Source organism: Oncorhynchus tshawytscha, linkage group LG09 (genome assembly GCF_018296145.1).
Source record: "Oncorhynchus tshawytscha isolate Ot180627B linkage group LG09, Otsh_v2.0, whole genome shotgun sequence".
In the NCBI taxonomy this organism is placed as follows: domain Eukaryota; kingdom Metazoa; phylum Chordata; class Actinopteri; order Salmoniformes; family Salmonidae; genus Oncorhynchus; species Oncorhynchus tshawytscha.
In genome coordinates this window covers 71,143,838-71,166,636 of record NC_056437.1, presented here as the reverse complement: position 1 = coordinate 71,166,636, position 22,799 = coordinate 71,143,838, and the positions used below count along the sequence as shown (strand labels likewise).

General features: G+C 41.0%; 1 protein-coding gene across 1 annotated transcript in view; it reads right to left on the bottom strand.

Annotated features, from left to right (window-relative positions):
• Positions 1–22,799, bottom strand: part of LOC112259180 (syntaxin-1B) — a 53,228-nt gene that overhangs the window by 4,531 nt on the left and 25,898 nt on the right. Inside the window, exons 2-5 of the mRNA XM_042327344.1 lie at positions 18,748–18,822; positions 16,257–16,356; positions 10,311–10,385; positions 3,978–4,051 (exon numbers count right to left, since the gene is read on the bottom strand). Of these exons, the coding sequence (XP_042183278.1) occupies positions 3,978–4,051; positions 10,311–10,385; positions 16,257–16,356; positions 18,748–18,822 (324 nt within the window). The remainder of the gene's footprint in view (positions 1–3,977; positions 4,052–10,310; positions 10,386–16,256; positions 16,357–18,747; positions 18,823–22,799) is intronic.

Here is a 22,799-nt window from a genome sequence, read left to right as displayed (position 1 = left end):
CATCTGATACTGTGATGATGCCTAATTGGCCATTTGCAGTGCACATCAATCTTAGCCTTGATGAAAATGGCAGAAACGCCTTCATATGTATGCACACATGCACCTCCATTCAAATAATGGCTGCTGCGTTAGAGATTTTGCTGATGCTGCAAAGTCAATGACAGTGGCAGTTGAACGTTCCGACCACCAGAGGGGATCCTTGAGTATCACTGAGCCTTGTGCGTTGAATTACTGCTGAAAATAATACAGGCAGGGGTCAAAGCAAGGATGGCTCAATTCTGTGTGCTGGAGGGAAGGCCTGAGATTCAGCCCAGCAGTGTCTCCTTCTCCGCGTGCCTGAATAACCCACTAACAATGCAAGGCAGAGAATAAGGGCAAGGTACACTCTTAGAAAAAAGGTGCTATCTAGAACCTAGACGGGTTATTTCGGCTGCCCCCATAGTAGAACTCTCTGAAGAACCCTTTTTGGTTTCAGGTAGAACCCTTTACACAGATGGTTCTACAAGGAACCCAAAATAGTTCTACCTGGAACAAAAAAGGGTTCTACCTCAAACCAAAAAGGGCTATCCTAATGGGACAGCCGAAGAACCCTTTTGGAACCCGTTTTTTCTAAGTGTAGCTATGGTGAGGATGAAAGAGGGGCTGGATTAGTGGCAGTGAGTCAGAGGATCAGGTGGTTGAGAGAGTCAAGAGCCTACAATGACAGATGTCCTTTCTGGCCACCTCTGAAGAACATTGGTTCACAGTGAGATGATCTGAATTTCAAATGAATAAACATTTGGGTGGTTTAAAAGAAAGTGGTGTTGTTTTGAAAAAGGCACAATTCAGTGCACAGCTTGATTGAACGTTTAGGTTGGCTATACTGAGTATCTAGAGTTGTTCTTGTGATCTGATATGGGAAATGTCACCTTTGCCATTGTACTTGTATTGGCATACTGGGGGGTCTGAAATGATTGACACTCCTTGATAATAATTCAAATACTGAACTATGTTATATGCTCAAAAATAGGGGGGATTATATTATTTTATACTAATCCAATTGCTCAGAGAAAGAGATGACTTTGTTTAACAAGTAACATTATTTTTTTCTCAAAAAGATAGGGGTCCAAACTATTGACACGCCTAAAGATTCTTATAAATACTGCAGTCAAAATGTATTATATGGTCCCATATTCCTAGCACACAACGACTACATTATGGATAATCCTGAATGAATCGTGAATTAATGATGTCACAGAGGGTCAAGAATCTTATACTCCTCTGCTATTGGTATGATTTTTGACCTTCTGTGACTTTCTCGCTCATCAATTATTCCCAATTCATCCAGGATTATCCATAATCATGGTAGCATACACATTAATGAAGAAGTGTTTAGAAACATATTCTATTCTTATTTATAATAAAAGTGAGTCCAAAATGACACAATACATTATTTCCATTCATTTCTATCGGGCACAAAATGATCTGAAACACAACCAAATGGAACTACAAATGCATCCAACAAGTTTGATGTAGAAATTGCGTGCTAAAGAATATTGGACCAAATACTAAACTTTTGATGACTTTATTTATAAGAATCTTTAGGGGGTGTCAATAATTTTAACCCTTACCTTTTAGAGCAATTGTATTAGTATAAAATAACATATTCTCCAAATGTTTTGACCACACAGTACAGCTTAGTATTTGAATGATTTATTTCATACAGTCATTATTGCTCATCTTTATCAAGGGTGTCAATCATTTCAGACCCCACTGTATGTGAATAATGTTGGGTAGTGTTGCTGTGTCGCTCCTTGTTATACCACCTCCTTTTCACACTGCAGGGCAGTGGTGTGGCTTATTCAAAGGTCCCACAGCCCTTTCCAGCAGTCAAATGACTAGTGGCCTCGTGGGTGAAATGTTAACACTATTTTTCATTCATTCATCATTCCTAAACATTTTTGTTTTGTTTTACCTGCTGAAAATCTGGTGTTTCTATGTCAAACAGTTTTGTTATAGTTCAGTCTTCTGTGATGTTCACGGAGCAAAAATATAAACGCAACATGCAAAGTGTTGGTCCCATGTTTCATGAGCTGAAATAAAAGATCCTCGAAATGTTCAATACGCAACAACAAGTTTATTTCTCTAAAATGTTTGTTTACACCCCTGTTAGTGAGCATTGTAGCATTTAATCTATCCACCTGACAGGTGTGACATATCAAGAAGCTGATTCAACAGCATTGTCGTTACACAGGTGCACATTGTGCTGGAGAATAATAATAAAAGGCCACTCTAAAATGTGCAGTTTTGTCACACAACACAATGCCACAGATATCTCAAGTTTTGAGGGAGCGTGCAATTGTCATGATGACTGCAGGAATGTCCACCAGAGCTGTTGCTAGAGAATTCAATGTTCATTGCTCTACCACGTCCTTTTAGAGAATTGGGCAGTATGTCTAACAGGTCTCAACTGCAGACCACATGTAATCATGTCAGCCCAGGACCTCCACATTTGGGTCCTACACAAGCGGGATCATCTGAGGGGAGGGGCATGGGAACTGAGGAGTATTCCTGTCTGTGATAAAGCCCTTTTATGGGGAAAAATTAATTCTGATTGGCTGGGTCTGGCTCCCCATTGGGTGGGCCTGGCTCCCAAGCGGGTGGAATTGGCTCCCCATTGGGTGGGCCTGGCTCCCAAGCGGGTGGAATTGGCTCCCCATTGGGTGGGCCTGGCTCCCAAGCGGGTGGCCCCTGCCCAGTCATGTGAAATCCATAGATTAGGGCATATTGAATTTATTTCAATTGACCGATGTCCTTATATGAACTGTAACTCAGCAAAATCTTTGAAATTGTTCCATGTTGCCTTTATATTTTTTGTTCAGTATATAAAATGTGTCATTTTAGGGTGCAAACTCAAAATTGAATACATTTCAACTCTATATCTGACAGGGTACAGGTGTCTTCTTTTTTAAAGCCCATAACATGTGTGTGTGAGGTGTATAATTTGGTTTCAAGGTAGATTTGTTTAAACTACCAAGAAACACTCTGTGTGACCCTGATTTAGCCCACCACAGTAAAAGGTAAAAAAGGACTCTCCCTCCTGCCACAACTGATAAGTGTTTGTCATTGAGCAGTCTGACAATCTTTCACATTTCCATTCAGAGAATGTGGGGCCATCATAATTTCACTTCATATTCAAAGAATATACCTTTGGTTTTTGTGTCACTCTAAACAAAGGCTTTTAAATGTGTTTCTATGTGAAAGATAATTAGTCCTCATACAGACGTCAAAACCTAATGAATCTTTATCTGAGAATGAAGCTTCATTCACCATCACCGGTTAATTCGAGAACAGGTTACAACCTAAGCGGGAGGACCTACCCCAAGCCAGCAGAACATTTATCCTAATCTTTAATCATTACATTCTGTAATCAATCACATTTCGACTCTAAAACACTTGATATATGCCAAGTTGTTTAATCTTAAAAGTGCATTTGAATATATCTTTCATAGGGCCTTTCTTATGTGCTACATAATCACTTAGTTCATCAGTCATTGAAATGACATGATCAATTTAACATCTTTTCTATCATGTCAAAAGATAAAGGGATGTCAATGAGCGTTTACATTCAGTGGTGCATGACAGTCCATGGTCATGAAGGCCTTAGGAACTCCCGCTTCATAGAGGTATCCCTTAAGTCTCCTACTATATGAAGATTTATACTCTAGGCCTAAGTAGTGGTGTTATGGGTAGGCATCAGGCCACATGGTACAATAACAATATGGCTTTAAATCCAGACTTGTATTCAAACAGTATTTGTTTTCGTTTCTTTTTCAAAGCCAGGTCTGCAAAGTGTAGTTGGCAGAAGGCTAAAGTTGTGGTGAAGCCATGTATTCTCTGTCTTTATGATACACCAGCAGCTTTATGTTTGATCAACACATTTTTGGTACTTGGCATCTCCTCAGTGGATGTGTAGAAGATACGAGCGAGTGACTCACCTGTGTCTTACGAATTCGCAGGTCTGCAGATGATCTGTTCAGCCCCTCCTCCTGCTCAATGCTCTGCTCGATTGCTGGGAAAGAGGCAAGAAATTGTGAGGAATAAACAATGGAACTGCCAAACGGAAAGGAGATTGCCCATCTTCCACTGAACTTCAGTCAATTACTTCCCCATCACAGTCAGGTAATATAGCTAGCGTGCTAATATGCTAACATTTCGCCATCTTGGGTGGAGCAATTAGTATGTCATGGGCAATGTGCTAAAGCTACAATTACAAATAGACCCAGGCCTAATGATAAAAGTATGCTGTTTTACAGAGAGGTATTTTACTTAATGTGTCATTATACAGTACCAAACCTGATAGAGGGAATTCAGACCCGAGTTATGGCGTAAATGGAACTTAATTCCCTTTTTATGTACTTTTCCCTCTAAGCGTATATTCTGACCTTGAACTTAAACCAGCTGTTCGTTTGGGGGGAGATCATAGAACTGGAGGTGTGGCAGAGGTGTGTTTACCGATACGCTGTATTCTGACCTTGACTTAATTCCCTTATAATTCTGCCACCTTTATGTGCAAGGAAATCATTAATAAGGTCGAGCAACCTGTCGGTTCCAACTGGAAAAATATGTACTTTACGATAGAAATAACACCAATCTCCATGCACTGTAATTCATAAATTGATAAGGGCTATTGATAAGACCTAGGTAAATGAATAATCAGTTTGGATAAAGGGATTATAAATATACAGTACCTTCAGAAAGTATTCACACCCCTTGAGTTATTCCACATTTTGTTGTGTTACAGCCTGAATTCACTATGGATTGTGGGTTTATTTTACACCCAATACCCATAATGACAAAGTAAAAACATGTTTTTAGACATTTTTGCTAATTTATTGAAAATTAAATAATGTAATATCTCATTTACATAAGTATTCCCACTGCTGAGTCAATACTTTGTAGAACCACCTTTGGCAGCGATTACAGCTGTGAGTCTTTCTGGGTAAGTCTCTAAGAGCTTTGCACAGCTGGATTGTGCAACATTTGCACATTATTATTTTCAAAATTCTTCAAGCTCTGTCAAATTGGTTGTTGATCATTGCTAGAAAACCATTTTCAAGTCTAGCCATAGATATTCAAGCCGATTTAAGGCAAAACTGTAACTGTGCAACTGAGGAACATTCAATGCCGTCCTTACAGAAAAAAACACATGATTTCACATGTGGAAAATCACATGATTTCATATAAAATGTCAAAAATAAAACCTGTGTTCATGGAACACTTCACCTGTGATCACGTTTTCACGTGTAGTTTCATGTTATCACAGGTTGCTTTACGTGTCGTCACGTTATCATATTAACTTCACATATGATCACATGAAAACCTTTTTTTGTAGCACTTCACTTTATGTGGTTAGGGCCTCTTGGTAAGCAACTCCAGTGTGTATTTGGCCTTATGTTTTAGGTTATTATCCCGCTGAAAGGTGCATTTATCTCCCAGTGTCTGTTGGAAAGCAGACTGAACTAGGTTTCCTCAATGATTTTGCATGTGCTTAGCTCTATTCTGTTTCTTTTTATCCCCCAAAAAATCCTTAGTCCTTGCAGATGGCAAGCATACCCATAACGTGAAGCAGCCACCACCATTCTTGTAAATAAGTAGAGTGGTACTCAGATTTGCCCTAAACATAACACTTTGTATTGAGGACAAAAAGTTCATTTCTTTGCCACATTTTTTGCAGTATTACTTTAGTGCCTTTTTGCCTTTTTGTTTTGGAACATGTTTTCCTTCTTTTCACTGAGCGCTTTCCTCCACCTCCGGAAAATGATTTAGGAAGGGCGCCTGTATCTTTGTAGTGAGTGGGTATATTGAAATCCCATCCAAAGTGTAATTAATAACTGCACCATGCTCAAAGGGATATTCAATGTCTTCTTTTTTTTTACCCATCTACCAATAGCTGCCCTTCTTTGAGAACCATAGGAAAATCTCCCTGGTCTTTGTGGTTGAATCTGTGCTTGGAATTCACTACTCGACTTAGGGCCCTCACAAATAATTGTATATATGGGGTACAGAGATGGGGTAGTCATTTAAAAATCATGTTATATGCCTTGTTAAGCACATTTTTAGTCCTGAACTTATTTAGGCTTGCCATAACAAAAGGATTGAATGCTTATTGACTCAAGACATTTCAACTTAAAATGTTATTCATTTGTAAACATTTCTAAAAACATTATTCCACTTTGACATTATGGGTATTGTGTGTAGATCAGTGACACAAAATCTGAATGTAGTCCATTTCAAATTCAGATTGTAACACAACAAAATGTGGAACAATTCAAGGGGTGTGAATACTTTCTGAAGACACTGTAGGCCATTTTCAACACGAGAAGTTGCTTTTTAGGGGCAGTTGCACTTTAAATCAAAATGCGTCAAAAAGGAATAGATTTCCTAAGTGTGAATCGGGCCCATAGTGTTGCTGACCACAAACCAAACATTATTTTCCAGTTTTGTTCTAAATGTGATGTAACTGTGTAAAATGCCCTTGATGCATTCAATTTGGATCAGCAAAACAGAGAAATAGCAGGATTTTGGGATGTCAAACTGTCAGTTTATGACATATCATCTCCTTTTGAACAAATACAATGTTCCCAAAACTATAAAATATTGATCCCAAATAACACATTCGGGGGATTCTGACAAGACCATTTTAAATAGAGGCAGTGTCCTTAAAAAGCTTTTGAAAAAAAAGGTAATTCCTGTTACATATTTATGGACAAATGTTGGGTTTCTCACAACTACGAGATAATGTGATTCCCAATATAATCTATTGTGTACTGTATGTGATTATTCAAACATCTTTTGTGCACCATCGTTTAACATGGGGTTTCTCTCTCTCTCTGTGTGACCTTCCCCAAGAGCATTTTCAAAAACAATAAAGAGAAAATGGAGAAATAAAAGAATGTCAAACGAAAGCACCAGATTATGGGACCTATTATATCACCCATAGTATAACATTTGCATTTGTGAATCATCTATGTAGGATTTGTAAAGGCTTCATTAAGCTTCATAAGATTGTCAATATAACTGTACAACCCACCTCACAATATCTCCACCTCTTAACCTCTTTTAGGCTCCCGAGTTGCGCAGCGGTCTAAGGCAAAGCAACTCAGTGCTAGAGGTGTCACTACAGACCCTAGTTCGATCCCGGTATCAGCCATGATCAGGAGTCCCATAGGGTGGCACACATTTGTCCCAGCATCATCCGGGTTAGGGGAGGGTTAGAGGTAGGCCATCATGGTAAAATAAGAATTTGTTCTTAACTGACTTGCCTGGTTAAATAAATAAAATTAAAATAAATAACATAGAGTTATATTCCAGATTAATTGCCTCACCATATGGCGCATACTCTTCCTATAAGCTAGGCCAACTTTGAACCCACCTTAGATCAATAACAAATGAGATTTCCATATTGCTGATTGGATGCTTTGTTGCTACTGCATGGTGCCCAGATGCCAACGTCCCATCACCGTTCATTACATTTGATAGAGGAAGCTCTCTCTCAGCATCAAAGTATTTTGTGATGCAATTTAGAAGAAACAACCCAGATGAGTGGGAGTCTTCTAGATTATTGGACCAAAATAAAGAACGAAGCTAGAGGAATGCGACTCAGCACCTTTGATTGATCGGTTTCCTATCTGTCTTCAGAGGGAGCTTATACGTCAAATGAGATTAGTCTAAAACTCCTACCGGTATTTGAAGTCAAGTCCCAAAATCAGACCTCTTGTGCACGTTTGTATAGTATCTTAGTAGTGGTCTATCAGCAGCGAGTGGGTTGTACACTGAGACGTTTGAGATGTGCCTCGTGGTGCTTCAGGTATATTGGTATCAACTACATATAATAAGTATGATTTGTTTTAGTTTGTGTCTCTGAAATGATCCATTTTATGTTACGTATTCTTGACCTATCTTTAGTCGTGTATCTTGTGTAGTGCACGTGTGGTAATGTGGATAACGCAGGGCATCTATAGAGTACTTACCCACAGCATCTATGAGGTCATACAGTATCTCTCTACGATGGTTTCCCTATCATTGCATAACATCCTGACCAATCCAGAGAAGCTACAGTATAGTTGAGCATCTATCTTTAGTGGTGGATCTACGGTTGGTCAGCTACCTAGCTACAGTACAGCAGCGCTCCCCGGTGAGGCACTTCCTCTGGCTTGCTGCCTTTTCATTTTCCACTGTGTCATGACTCAGCTGATTTGCATAATAATGCCAAGGGGGGGAGGGGGGTCTCCTTAATGTGGTCTTTAAACAAGGGGTTTACTTGTCTTTCAGTAAATATCAACACTCTACTTGGCTGGTTGAAAGGTCATTTGATCATTGTTGTTCTGCTGGTTAAACACTTTGTCTGGCTGGATGACACAGGAGCTGCTTCTCTCTCCTGGACTGCAAAGCTACCGCATTACATACTCTACAAGGAAGCAGAGTAGTAGCATAGTGTAGAGGTCGCCTGTCAACCTAAGTTGATCTTTCACACGAGGTCTGATGGAAAATGGTGCATTTTTGGAGCGCAGTGTATAATGCAGCTTGGCATTCAATTCATCTGAATGTTATTACTTTTGCTGTACTGATGGTGGTTGAATGCACCATTCAGTGTATTGGGAGTCTAAAGAGGTTGCTTCTTCATTTACAAACTAGACTGGTGAGCAACTATAAATGGTAGTTCTTACATTTGTAAAAAAGCATTTTCAATACAATTTTATGAGGCACAGGACAGCATTCCTAAGAAGGCGAAAATATAAATTGCTACACCATCAAGACCTATTACAGTTTTTAAAGGACATTGGTCAATTCTCACTTTATTAGTTATTAAGAAATGTTGAGCAAAGCAACATATCGCTCCTAGAACCCGGTGTCAACTGATATGCGACCTGACATGCTGGCAGTCTGAGGGCAGAGGCTGGAGGCAGAAGGCGTTCGGATGACAAGAGTGATGTCTGCTCCATTGCGACTTTGCTTTTTACAATATCCCCCTTGGGGGAAGAGAGATCACCAGACAACCTATTTTCTACAGCAAAACCCCTGAAGTATATTCTCTGTTCTCTACTGTATGTATAACTAGGCAGCTGACGAGCTGATTTAATTGCCAAATGATTTGCATATATTCACGTGTTCACAGTGGGTAGGGTTGAAAAGTACAGTAATGATACTTAAAAAAATAGATCATTTGACAAATTCTGCATTTTTATTCTGTATAGCGTCAAATCAAAGAGTGTCCAAGATTTTTGTATGCTCTCTGTTGTGACCTTTACTTCCTACTCACTTATATTATAAATCTACCACATGAGAGAGGCTATTGTACTTACAAACGATGTCGCGGCTAAGGTTCAAACAAACACACACTTGCAAGACGGCAGAATGTTCTGTACACTCAACATATTGCAAATATTTGTCTGTGCGTTCGAGATACATATGGAAAACTAAAACATGAAAAGCAGATCCATGTTTGTTGAAGGACAAAAACAGAAAGACATTGTGGGGATTGCAATTATAGACCGATATGCACCATGAAAGCAGTTTTCAGTGTGCATGTGCGAGCGTGAATGGGATGTGTGTTGGGGCGAATGGTTGGTTGGAACTCCCAGATAGATGAATTCACTGCTCGACCGCCACACATTAATGCAGGAATGTCCTTGAACTGTTAACTCTCAATGCAGTTAACATTTAGCCGTCTCAGCTTTGCTCTTAGCTATAATTCTCCCCTCATTAAAAATACAATTGTTGGAAATGATACACTGACCCCAGTTGACTCTTGTCCTTAACAAAAGTCCCCGAGACGCTCATTTGACGTTATTGCAGGGGGCCACTAGATGTAACAAATATCTTTCTTTTTGTCCATTGTAACCATTTTGTTTTAGTATGTTGGGCCTGAAATCATGGGGACTCCCTTGAGGCCAAACACACTCTGATTTAAGGGGCTGATAAAGACTAAACATTGTCTTGTGTTTTTATTTGCGCTATAGAAATCGGCTGTTGCCATTACATAAATGGCTTTATCTGTCCATCAGTGTTCTAGTCAGGTAATCTAGTGAAGCAAGTGTTCTGGCTCTGAGCAAGTGTTTTAGTACCGAGTTCAGATTGAAAATGGAAAAAATATATAGGGTCGGGTTGACATCATTTCCTTCATAGCCAAGAGGTTCTAATCTTGTGTTCAACATCTAGCTGAGGCGTGGACAACTTAACACCGTGTGGTATTGGTTGACATGGTGTTTTTCAGATGCAATGTTTTCCAGTGTTTCACACAACATTTTCCATTTTCATTATATACTTACCTTTTAATTTTGAGCGAACTTTATTGGCTGTCTTCTTGATGTCAGCTGTGAGGTCCTCCAACTCCTGCTTGGTCTCTGAGATACAGAAAGAGAGACAGAATTATGCAACGCTCAACATTGTGTTCCATGTCGTAACATTATGGCAACGATATTCAGATATCGCAATTCACAACCTGTGTCAATTACAGTACCACTTGTAAAACAACTTAGATTGTCAGTAAATGAATGTACCATATGTGAGTGATATTGCAAATACTCTCATGTATGTAACAGTATGCAAACATACAAGTGGGCGAATTGAGAAGAGATATTGTATGTGTATAATCGGTTTATTCATCAGTTTTATTATCTTGACTAAGAATATGGGATTGTGTAGGTTGGAGTGGATGAGTGTGTGTGACAGTGTTTTAAAGTCAGTGTGTTAATAAGCCTGTGTGTGGGACTCAGCTGCAGTGTTTGGGCTGATTTATTACCGCTGCAGTGCCATTCATTCAGTCACTGGAAACCAGCTCAGCCCTTTCTGTCTCTCCTCTCTTCCTCTCCTCCTCCCTCCCTCCCTCCCTCCCTCCCTCCCTCCCTCCCTCCCTCCCTCCCTCCCTCCCTCCCTCCCTCCCTCCCTCCCTCCCTCCCTCCCTCCCTCCCTCCTCTCCCTCCCTCCCTCCCTCCCTCCCTCCCTCCCTCCCTCCCTCCCTCCTCCCTCCCCCTCCCTCCCTCCCTCCCTCCCTCCCTCCCTCCCTCCCTCCCTCCCTCCCTCCCTCCCTCCCTCCCTCCCCTCCCTCCCTCCCTCCCTCCCCCTCCCCCCCACCCACCCACTTCACTTCCTACAGTACCTCATCCTCTCCTTCCTTCGCACCCGTAATTCCCTCAATCACTCCCTTCTCTATCGCCCCACCTCCGCAAACACCCCAACACTCTCGTCTAGTCTAGTGCAAAAGTCTGTTTTCCAGAACACTCCACCAACAAGAAGACTATCTCCTAACACATCATTAACTGGTAATAGAAACTCATATGCATAATTTGTTGATCTACAATAAATGTATAACGTCTACCCATGATTATACATAACTAATGAGTTAATTGCCGGCATGTTTCTCTCGTGTTGTAATTTGGCTGTTGGCTCAATAAGATAGTTTGCGCTTTACCTCAGATAAGAGTTTTCACAAGAGTGCAGCACCTAAATCCTCTGGTTAATCTTAAAACATGGGCCTTGTAGCCTCGTACCTCATGAACCATGAATAAACAACATATCTAATTATGTGAAGCCAGGAAGTACACTCTTAGAAAAAAAGGTGCTATCTTAGAATCTAAAAGGGTTCTTCGGCTGTCCCCATAGGAGAACCCTTTGAGGAACCCTTTTTGGTTCCATGTAGAGGGCTCTTCATGGAACCCAAAAGTGTAACCAAAAAGTCAGAAATTAGTCGGAAATTGGAAATGTTTACAATGAATCATTCAACACGCGAAAATAATATAATTTAAAATCACATTTTTGTGGTAGAAAAGGATATTCATCATATAGACAACAGTAGGCTGCTACAGTCATACAGTATTCTAACACTGCTCTCTAGCATTATTATGTGCATTGAAATGTAGGGACTGTTCTGTCCATCACAAGTAAATCAATGAGATATTTACAGTAAAATTAAGATAACCAGTCATTTGTATACAGAAAACACAGATAAGAGAATTACCTTTCAATGTACTGTATCAGCAAGGAAAGCCATTGTAGTTTTGTGATATTTGATTGGGGTATATTTAGAGTTAGTTAGTGCCAATTAGCCTGTAATTACTGGGCAATGTTTAGGTGCTATCAACAAACCAATCAGATGCTAACAAGCGCCTGTCTGGTACTTCATGCAGTAGGTAAACACTGGAAGCATTGCTTGCTGGGTTGTGTTTTGTTTTGAATCCTGTGCTGTTTTTGAACTAAATGTTTGTGTATTACATGTCCTGTAGCTACTCTATGCCTCTGCACTTTACCTGTCTATCGATTGTCCCAAAAGCAAAAAGTGTCCTATGTTACTGAACTGGCAACTCATATTTGCACACAACGACACCTCCTTGTGGGTCAATACTGTTGTCTGGGACTAGCATCCGTGATTTATATTTCAAAACACATGAGCTAGCTACAACACAAAGCCATTTCAGTTGAAAGATTTAGCTTTTGCCCTCTAAGAAAAAACCCTGAACCCTAACCTATAAGGCATTTTATGTGTGTACGTGTAACTGGATGTAGACTACAACTAAAAAGCTTACTAAATATTTTGGCTGCTGTGTATTGCCTTCCGTTGACAGGTCCGCCCTGTCCTTGTGTACACCCTGTGTGTAACGTGATAAGTGAATTCAGTGCTCAACTCAAATGGAGGGATTCCTCGGGAGTTCACTATACATTATGGAGATGCCCTTCGGCCATGATTGGAGAGAGGCATGAGATTTAAACATGTCCCCGTTGCCAAGTCCACAGTGCATTCTGAATAACTACAGGCTACAGCGTTGGGTTTCCAACTAATGATAAATGAAGATGGTTTCTCTCCACGGATTTCTTCAGTAAGCAACTACACTTCCCAGCATGCATTATTCAAGGGAGTACATTGGAATGCATTTTGTATCGTCCACTGACTGCCAAACATTATTTGGAATGGCTTGGCATAGGGATTGGCCAAATTTAAGCTTTTGGTTCATTTTGAGGACATCCATGTAATATTAAGCTAGAACACATGAATATTATAAAAAAAACATAACAGAAACAGAAATATGCCAGCAATTCTGTAGAGACAACATACTTACTGTCTGAGTTGGAATATTTAATATAATCAATAATTACAGCGAATCTAAAGATATTATGTTTCTGTGAATACACTATAGTTTTGGCAAGTCGGTTAGGACAACTTCTTTGTGCATGACACAATGAATTTTTCCAACAATTGTTAACAGGCAGATTATTTCACTTATAATTCACTGTATCACAATTCCAGTGGGTTAGAAGTTGACATACAAGAAGTTGACTGTGCAGCTTGGGAAACTCCACAAATCAAGCTTCTAATAGGCTAATTGACATAATTTGAGTCTATTGGAGGTGTACCTGTGGATGTATTTCAAGGCCTACCTTCAAACTCAGTGCCTCTTTGCTTGACATCATGCGAAAATCAAAAGAAATCAGCCAAGACCTCAGAAAAACTTTGTAGACCTCCACAAGTCAGATTCATCCTTGGGAGCAATTTCCAAACGCCTGAAGGTACCACGTTCATCTTTACAAACAATAGTATGCAAGTATAAACACCATGGGACCACGCAGCCGTCATACCGCTCAGGAAGGAGATGCGTTCTGCCTCCTAGAGATGAAAGTACTTTGGTGTGAAAAGTACAAATCAATCCCAGAACAACAGCAAAGGACTTTGTGAAGATGCTGGAGGAAATGGGTAAAAAAAAGTATCTATATCCACAGTAAAACGAGTCCTATATCGACATAACCTGAAAGGCCACTCAGCAAGAAAGAAGCCACTGCTCTAAAACCGCGATTAAAAAGCCAGACTACGGTTTGCACATGGGGACAAAGATCGTACTTTTTGGAGAAATGTCCTCTGGTCTGATGAAACAAAAATAGAACTGTTTGGCGATAATGACCATCGTTATGTTTGGAGGAAAAAGGGGTATGCTTGCAAGCCCGAAGAACACCATCCCAACTGTGAAGCACGGGGGTGGCAGCATCATGTTGTGGGGGTGCTTTGCTGCAGGAGGGACTGGTGCACTTCACAAAATAGATAGAATCATGAGGCAGGAAAATTATGTGGATATATTGAAGCAACATCTCAAGTCATCAGGAAGTTAAAGCTTGGTTGCAAATGGGTCTTCCAAATGGACAATGACCCCAAGCATACTTTCAAAGTTGTTGCAAAATGGCTTAAGGACAACAAAGTCAAGGTATTGAAGTGGCCATCACAAAGCCCTTACCTTAATCCTATAGAAAATTTGTGGGCAGAACTGAAAAAGTGTGTGCGAGCTAGGAGGCCTACAAACCTGATTCAGTTACACCAACTATGTCAGGAGGACTGGGCCAAAATTCACCCAACTTATTGTGGGAAGCTTGTGGAAGTCTACCTGAAACGTTTGACCCAAGTAAAAAATTTTTTTAAAGGCAATGCTACCAAATACTAATTGAGTGTACGTAAACTTCTTGACCCACAGGGAATGTGATCAAAGAAATAAAAGCTGAAATAAAATCATTCTCTTTAAAGTTATTCTGACATTTCACATTCATAAAATAAAGTGACGATCCTAACTGACCTAAAACAGGGAATTGTTACTAGGATTTAATGTCAGAAATGGTGAAAAACTGAGTTTAAATGTATTTGCTGTACGTAAACATCTGACTTCAACTGTATATGTAAGCAAATATCTTCCTACTCAGACACTTTAGTTACAAAGAAATGTTCCAAATGGCCAGATTCACCACGTTTATCAAATAAAGAAATCCGACAACACACACACACATAGCACAGCAACCACGTACTTACTAGTTAAACCACCTGGGTAGATAACTAGTAACCAGCTAGCTCACTCACAAAAACTGAACTCCGACAACTAGTCCCCTGGAGCAAGTCCTTCATGAAGCATGCATGACAAGAAAAAAAAGGAAGGGAAAGGGGGAGGGGGGGGAGGAACAAAAGACAGACAGAAAAAGACAGAAACAGTCCAACAACATTACATAAGATAAAACATGCATGTGTAGAAATTCAAATCAAATATTGAAATCATAAGGCAGAAGAAAAAAAAATGGTGCACAAAAACACATTGAAGAGCCACAATAAAAGTGATTGGGCAATAAAAGGGACGTGAACGTGTGAGAAAAGGAAGTGAGATCTGAAGGATTCCGTGATGAGGCTACAGGAGGTATTGTGCCACTGCCTGCCCTGAGACTCTGGGTTAACACAGACTAGAGGTTGTCTGACAAGGCCTAATATTAGCAATGAAACATTCATTCACTCCAGTTGAGTCACTAGCAGCCTGGGTCACTGTGAACTCGGAAGAACATACTACACTCATCTCCTAACAACCGCACGGCCCTACAGCAGCACGGCAACAATGAAGGGGCCATTTTCTGAAGCATCTTCCACTGTACGTTTTTTGACTGATTGATTGTGGCATATTTTGGGCCCTATTGAGGTTTTGACAAAATGCCAGACAGTCATCAGGGCCTAAAAGCAGTGGTTGAAGGTTAACAAGATTGGATATCAATCAAATTATTGGAGAAAATACAATATTATTTAAATATTTATACACATCTTCATGTCTGTTTTATTGTACACGTATAAGTGCTATGCAAGGTAATACCTTAGTGCTCTTCTTTTTTTGAAAGCCTGCCTAAAAACAACTTCATTTCATATTAGGGCAAATTTAAGTGCTGTCTTCATTGACCGTAAGTTTAAAATATGTTATAATAGTGATAATATTGTCACAATAAACACAAAATACAAAAAAACTTTTCCTTGCGTATTCAATGAGTGTGGTGGTGAACCCTCGTCAACCAGTGGGTGGAGTCCCACCCTTGCAAATGAATTTGTTGAGTCGTGTGTGTTGGCCGGGTGTGTGTGCGTGGGCCGGGTGTGACTCAGTAAGAGATGCGTGGGTGGGGTCACATTCACTGGGTGCGTGGGTGGAGTGCCTCCCACAGGTATATCGCCAGGGTCACACACACACTTAAACCAATCTGTCTCCGCTATCCTCAGGCCCTTCCTGACTCCCCCTCACACAGACCTGAAAGGATTTGATACAGATAGTAAACAGGAAAGCAATATTGAATTTTCTGGCATATCACTTCTACCTATCCAGTCCTGTCAGTGCTGCAAGGTGGAGTCCATAAGGACTGAGGGAAAGTAGTATGGAACTGGTATGGAATTGGCCCCCATCTTAAAAGTATCCATTCGGGCTCATGGATGTGGCGAGACTTACTTTCGTCAGGGTTGGGCGCTGCCAGGATGGCGCTATGCTGCTTCTTGACCTGCTCCACATCTTCTGACAGCTTATCTATACAGACTCGGATCTCTTCCACCTGCACAGGGAGTGAGAAGGAGGGGGCAGAGGCAACATACACGAGGGCTTAATTCCTGTACCCTTTAAATGAGTGTACTGTCAAATGGCCGTGGTCGAAGGAGCTTTTCCGTTCTAGTTAATTATATTTCTATGGAATCGACCAACCGCAGCCACCCACGGAGAGCATGTGTGTACAGATTGGGAGAGCTGAGAGCCTCTGAACCTCATCATGGACAGGACTACCTCACATACTCAATCATCGACTGACATGACGACCCAATGGAAGCACTTTCTGATGGGTGGGAGAGCAGGGGAATCTCCATAAGAAAACATAAGTCAATTACTGACTGATAATTATCATCTCTGCTGCCTTAGGGTTTGGAGGCTTGATTCTTAGCCATCGTTGGGAGAACTGCATGTTATAAATGGTTTTCACACTGAGACATCACAGCGAGACCTGTTTACATACATACACCCGCAATAACATCTGCTAAACACGTGCATGTGACAAGTAACATTTGATTTGATTGTTAATACCTTATTACAGTATTAGCTATATATCGTCACTCGTTGTGGACCAATATCTCTATCTAACATTTGTATGATACAAGATGGCCGCTGTTTTAAAGGTGGGTGTTCAAACTCCTCCAACCCCACAGAATGTGCAGAGGCGCCTGCAGATAATACATTTACAAGAACTTCTGACTATCCCCTGAAAGCCTGTGCAAAGTCAGACTCAGCAGCCTAACCACACATTCTGCATTCATTCCACTTCTCCATCTGAATGTGTTATGTAATCCAATTCCCAATACAGACGTGTTTTGGCACTGTTTGTGGATATGCGGATACTTTTGCATTGACTGTATGGATATGAGCATGTATGTGCTCTGCATTCCTATTCCTTCTCTACTCAATTATTACAAGCTCTTCCTATTTTTCTTTCTAGGGGACAGAGAGTTCAATGTCAATGGCTTGTGAGCTACTTCCTCAACGAAGCTAAGGCATACCGAATCAACTCATTCTTTATAGTGAATCATTGTTTAGCCCAGATTGAGCCAATTCCCCTTCCCCTATAGTGTTCACTTAATAGTTTTAGAGGAGAGCGTTGTAAAGCAGACAGATTCGTCTCCGCTAGGACGGAGGAGTTGAGCCGCGGCTCATAAGATAGTGAGGAGCACAGCTAAGCCAGGCTCAATAACTGCACCCTGCCTGCAGCAGCAGCAGAGCTCTTCAAAGGCAGGTGTCCTCAATCCCAGCTAGCCCCTCAGGGCCCCACTAACAGTGTCTACTGCTTCTTGATGGGCCAGAGAGTCTGCTTACCTGGTCTTCCAGGCTTGATAAGATGCTGATCAAAAGACAAGGACCAGAGTTGTGGATTTGGTTTGCGATTCCTGGTGCTGTATTGCAGATAACTGTGTATCTGTTCCAAGGTTTTTGCTTTAACAGACTTTTCAAAGAGAGAAAACAATTCCTCTGTGTAAAGAAATGGAGGCCGCGTTCTGAGCGTCTTGCACAAAACAAAATCAACTACTGGACATTTTAGCCACAGATTGTCTGTACTCCCATAAATGCTGGGGCACTCTGTAGCCATATTGTCAGACGTCCAGGGTGTTAATGTCTTCGTTAAGACTTAACACTCAGCGATAAAGAGTTCTGGCAGCATCTCCAACATATAAAATATACCACTGATAGAGTTGATTGATTCACTGCAGTCTTATTATGGTAGGAAGAAGAGTAAGGTCACCCAATTTTGGCATGTTAGCCTAAATAAATCACAGGAAACCCAGGGGGAGGGAAATAAAAGCTGTTACATCCTCCACACCTTGGTCTTTAATTAGCTTTCCCCCGCCATTGGATCATCAATTAGTATGCAAGTCATTCTCATTTCTTGTGTTTGAACACACCAAGCATAATGTTGCTCTACTTGCATATCCTGCCCCTCCTCCTTTTCCTCTCAAAGCATGTTCCTGGTTGCATAGGATGAATGTTGAAAGAAATGATTCTTAATCACTTTCAATTTTGAAAGATAAAGCTGAAGGGAACATGACCTGGGGATAATGTAGCCAGTAGGCCTATTTTCTTTTCTTGTTGTTACATTATGTGGCCTGATTTCACCCTTAATGATATGGCATTAATATGTACTGCACTTGGAAACACTATTAAATGGGGAACACATTAAACTGTAACACCTTAACTTGAGATACATGGCACTTATAAGGCATTTACTACCAGTTAATCAGCAATTATGACACTATGCATAGACCTTAATTAGCCCTTTGCCCCCTTTTACTAAACATGACCCGTAGATGTGTGGATACAGGAACTACCAGGTTAAGTTTGTAATAATGGTAATTAGGATATTTCTTATACCATTCAATGGCATGTATTACAGTTGTTTTGTTGCACTGACCTGTTCGAAGAACTCATCCATGAAGTGATCCCGGTCAACCTGGACAACTTCTTCATCATCATCGCTGTCCTTAGCCTGAAACAGAAGAGGTGAAACACAAAATCAGTCCCCCATGCACTGCACTGGCATATTGCTATTTATTGCTGATTGCGTATTTGTGACCTGTGCAAACCGCAGATAACACAGTACCACACTTGGCTATAGATCTCTCCTAACTGTTGGAAGGGTAATGAGTAAGGATGGAAGGGTAAGGAGTAAGAATGGAAGGGTAAGGAGTAAGGATGGAAGGGGGTAAGGGGTAGAGAATAAAAAGGAAAACCCTTGTATCCATACTGCTTGGTGACATGCATGGCAACCATTTTAGATAAAGCCACAAAAAAAGGCTTTGAAATATGTATTATATTAGCGCTGTTACTTCAAACAGTTCATGATATGAAGGGAGTGACTCTCAGGGGCTCCAGAGTTGTGCAGCGGTCTAAGTACCTGGTTCGAATCCAAGCTGTATCACATGCCGTGATTGGGAGTCCCATAGGGCGGCGCACAATTGGCCCAGCGTCATCAGGGTTTGGCCGGGGTAGGCCGTCATTGTAAATAAGAATTTGTTCTTAACTGACTTTCTTAGTTAAATAAAGGTTAAATTATAAATTATATATATTTAAATAACACAAACCCTTACAAAAATCCTCTTCGACTTAGAGTGATGCGAGCTGTGTGAACCGACCTCAAAGGGGTCAAGGACTAAGAGACAGTGAGAAAGAGAAGAAGCTGTATACGAAGCTGTTGAAAATGGCAGGAGAATTGATGGAACACCTTACATTTGCGCTAAAATAATAAAGATGTGTCCTCGGCTTCTTGTCGCGCTAAGCGTTGATGAATTGCCAGAGGCCCATGGAGAGGGCCTGAGGTGTGCAGTGTTGGCAAAGTGGAGCGTGGGCCGTCTGCCATAGGGCAGCACACAGCTCATTCTGTTGCTGATACAGTATTATGGGCACTACAAATTATACACCCAACGAAAAAGGTGACACCAGGCAATAGATAGGGATAGATCACCCCATGTGTATGCTGTATGGTCAAATTGATGAACTGTTTAGGCAATAGCTTGATGGGTATTTTTCCTATTTGCGTCAGAGAAGGGCATAGTATTCATGTTCAATTAACAGACAACCAACAGTTAGATCTAGGGCTCTATTTAATCCGTAGCGCTGAAGAGCTGCACTATAGCGCGATAGACATTTAAAGGCAATGTTCCCGCGTTAGCTAGGACTGCATTCACAGAAAACGCTACATATGTCGGCTCAATCTGAAATTACCTTTACATTTCAATCGCGCTATAACGCTAAACCTCAACGATACGGATTAAATCGAGCCCCTAGAGTGTTTTGTGACCTAATGGCAGTCATGTTGAATCACATTGTGAGGGGGAGAGAGGTTGACAAATCCATTTCACCTGGAGAAAAACAACAAATCGACAAGACCTCTACAATGTTGTCTACTAAGTCCACACTACAAGAACAGTCATTGCTGAACAGCTTAGTCATAAACACAGCTAGTGGACACCTATCTATAACTGTTGGCAAACAGAGAAATGTACAAAATGGCAGCCATCTACTTGGGCACACTCTAGTCAACATATTCCCTTCACTCTTCATTGCTTCCTGTTTGCCTTTTGGCCAGAAGAATACAGGAGAGTTAAGTCATCTAAATCGCATCTCATGCCAAAAGATACAGCAGCAGACAAGTGTGTCAGGGAGACAATGTTTTTTCATAAGGGCATAACGGGAGGGGAAAATAGCTCCAAGGAAGAGGCTGGATGCGTTGGGAGGCCTAGTCAAGTTGCTAGGTTTTTAACTAACGGACAGTTAACTATGTCTCCAGCGGTTGGGGCTGGCTTTGCCTTGGTTAGGGTTTAAAACATTTCCCTCCAGTGCCCACTTCTAACTAGCTAGCTCCGCATCGAGGATGTGCAGTTCATGTTCCTGCCCTCTGTGCCCTCGGATGAGAGTCCCCCACTCTGCCTTGTATGGTATGATGAGAGACGGTTCCTGGTTGGATCCCTCACTGTCCAATGTAATGTGATGCTAGTGTATATGGAGTGTGTGACAAAGGATTAATATAACTTCAGTGCACGGAGCTTTGATATTGATACACGCTGCAGTTATTGGAGGACACAGCGCCATTTAGCCACTTTTTGTTTTGTTTTTTCTCTCACCCCATTGTATAGATTTTTTGTCATTTAAATACTTTTCTGAAAAACATTCAATGACAAATGGACCTTTTGTAAATTTTTTGCTCCATTTAAGCACATATTAGAGACTGTAATGTGTTGAGTTTCACAGTAGCTTTCAGGCTAATGAGCGGTGACTCACATTTGTGCTAACATTCACACAGGCAATATCAATGACCTACCATATTCGTATCAATTTCTCGCAATTATTTTCTGAAGCTTTTAGTACCAGCTCAATTTAAATGGCCATTGCGATGCAGAAAAAAATTGCTGCAGTTATTTGATTGAATGAGATGTTGCTCAAATTTGGGTTAATGAGTCATTGGTTTCACATCTCCATATGATCATCGAAGAGAAAGACATATAGAATGTTCAATCAGAATAAACAACCGTCAGGCTTCCACAGAGAACCACGATTCTGACAGACTCGCCTGAATCAGTTTAGATTCCCCTTGGTTTTTATCAAAGGCTACAGATCTGGAACTGTGGTTCATCTGTCTGGTCCGTTTCATTCAGAAGGCCTTGGACTGGAGCATGTTGGAGTTAGATATGAACACGACTGATTGTGTGCAGTCGTGGCTGTGGCTGTGGTCATACGTGCATTGTGTCGTCCTCCAAGCTTTTTCATTGTGAAAGGGTATGGTTTCAACATACAGTCAATCAAAGTATTGATTATAATAGGACTAGAGATACCACCAATCTGGATAATGCGGTAGATGTTTTTATACGTGTAAAGTAGCAAGTAAAAACCATATAGCAGACATAGTAATATACTATGCTTGCGATATAACTGCAGTGTTGCAATTAAATAATTCATTTGATAAGAGATAGTGGCCTATTCCTAGATCATTTCCAATTAAGATAGCTGATGCAGATTTAACATTATAATCCATGTTGAAACTACCAAAAACTCGACCATTTCTTTCAGGGATCCCCCAATGGTTTGTTCACGATCAACTGCTCAGATTTCCTCCTTCCCAGAGCTGAAATATTCTGTCCATTTTCTATGTATTATTCATGGAATGATGGAGCAGCTTCTGCTGCATATTGCCCAGCCCACCATCTTCATGGCTGCCTGACTGTTACACTGCACAGATGCACACAATCTTAGCTGGGCTTATTTTATATAGATCATGATGTTGTAAGAGGTATCAATGTGTGTTAAATCCTAAGCATATAGCCTACACCTACGTATTGCACAAAAAGTGAATGTTTTTAAACTCATCAATCTACACACAATACCCCATAATGTCAAAGAAAAAAAAACAGTTTTCTTGAAATGTTGCACATTTTTGCAAAAAAACTGAAATATCACATTTACATAAGTATTCAGACGCTTTACTCACTACTTTATTGAAGCACCTTTGGCAGCGATTACAGCTTTGAGTCTTCTTGGGTATGACACTACAAGGTTGGTACACCTGTATTTGGGGAGTTTCTCCCATTCTTCTCTGCAGATCCTCTCATGCTCTGACAGGTTGGATGGGCTTCAAAGGCATTTTCAGGTCTCTTTAGAGCTGGGTTCAAATCCGGGCTCTGGCTGGGCCCCTCAAGGACATTCGGAGACTCGTCCCGAAGCCACTCCTGCATTGTCTTGGCTGTGTGCTTAGGATCATTGTCCTGTTGGAAGGTGAACCTTTGCCCCAGTCTGAGGTCCTGTGTGCTCTGGAGCAGGTTATCATCAAGGATCTCTCTGTACTTTGCTCCATTCATCTTTCCCTCAATCCTGACTAGTCTCCCAGTCCTTGCCGCCGAAAAACATCCCCACAGCATGATGCTGCCACCACCAGGCTTCACCGTATGGATAGTGCCAGGTTTCCTCCATACG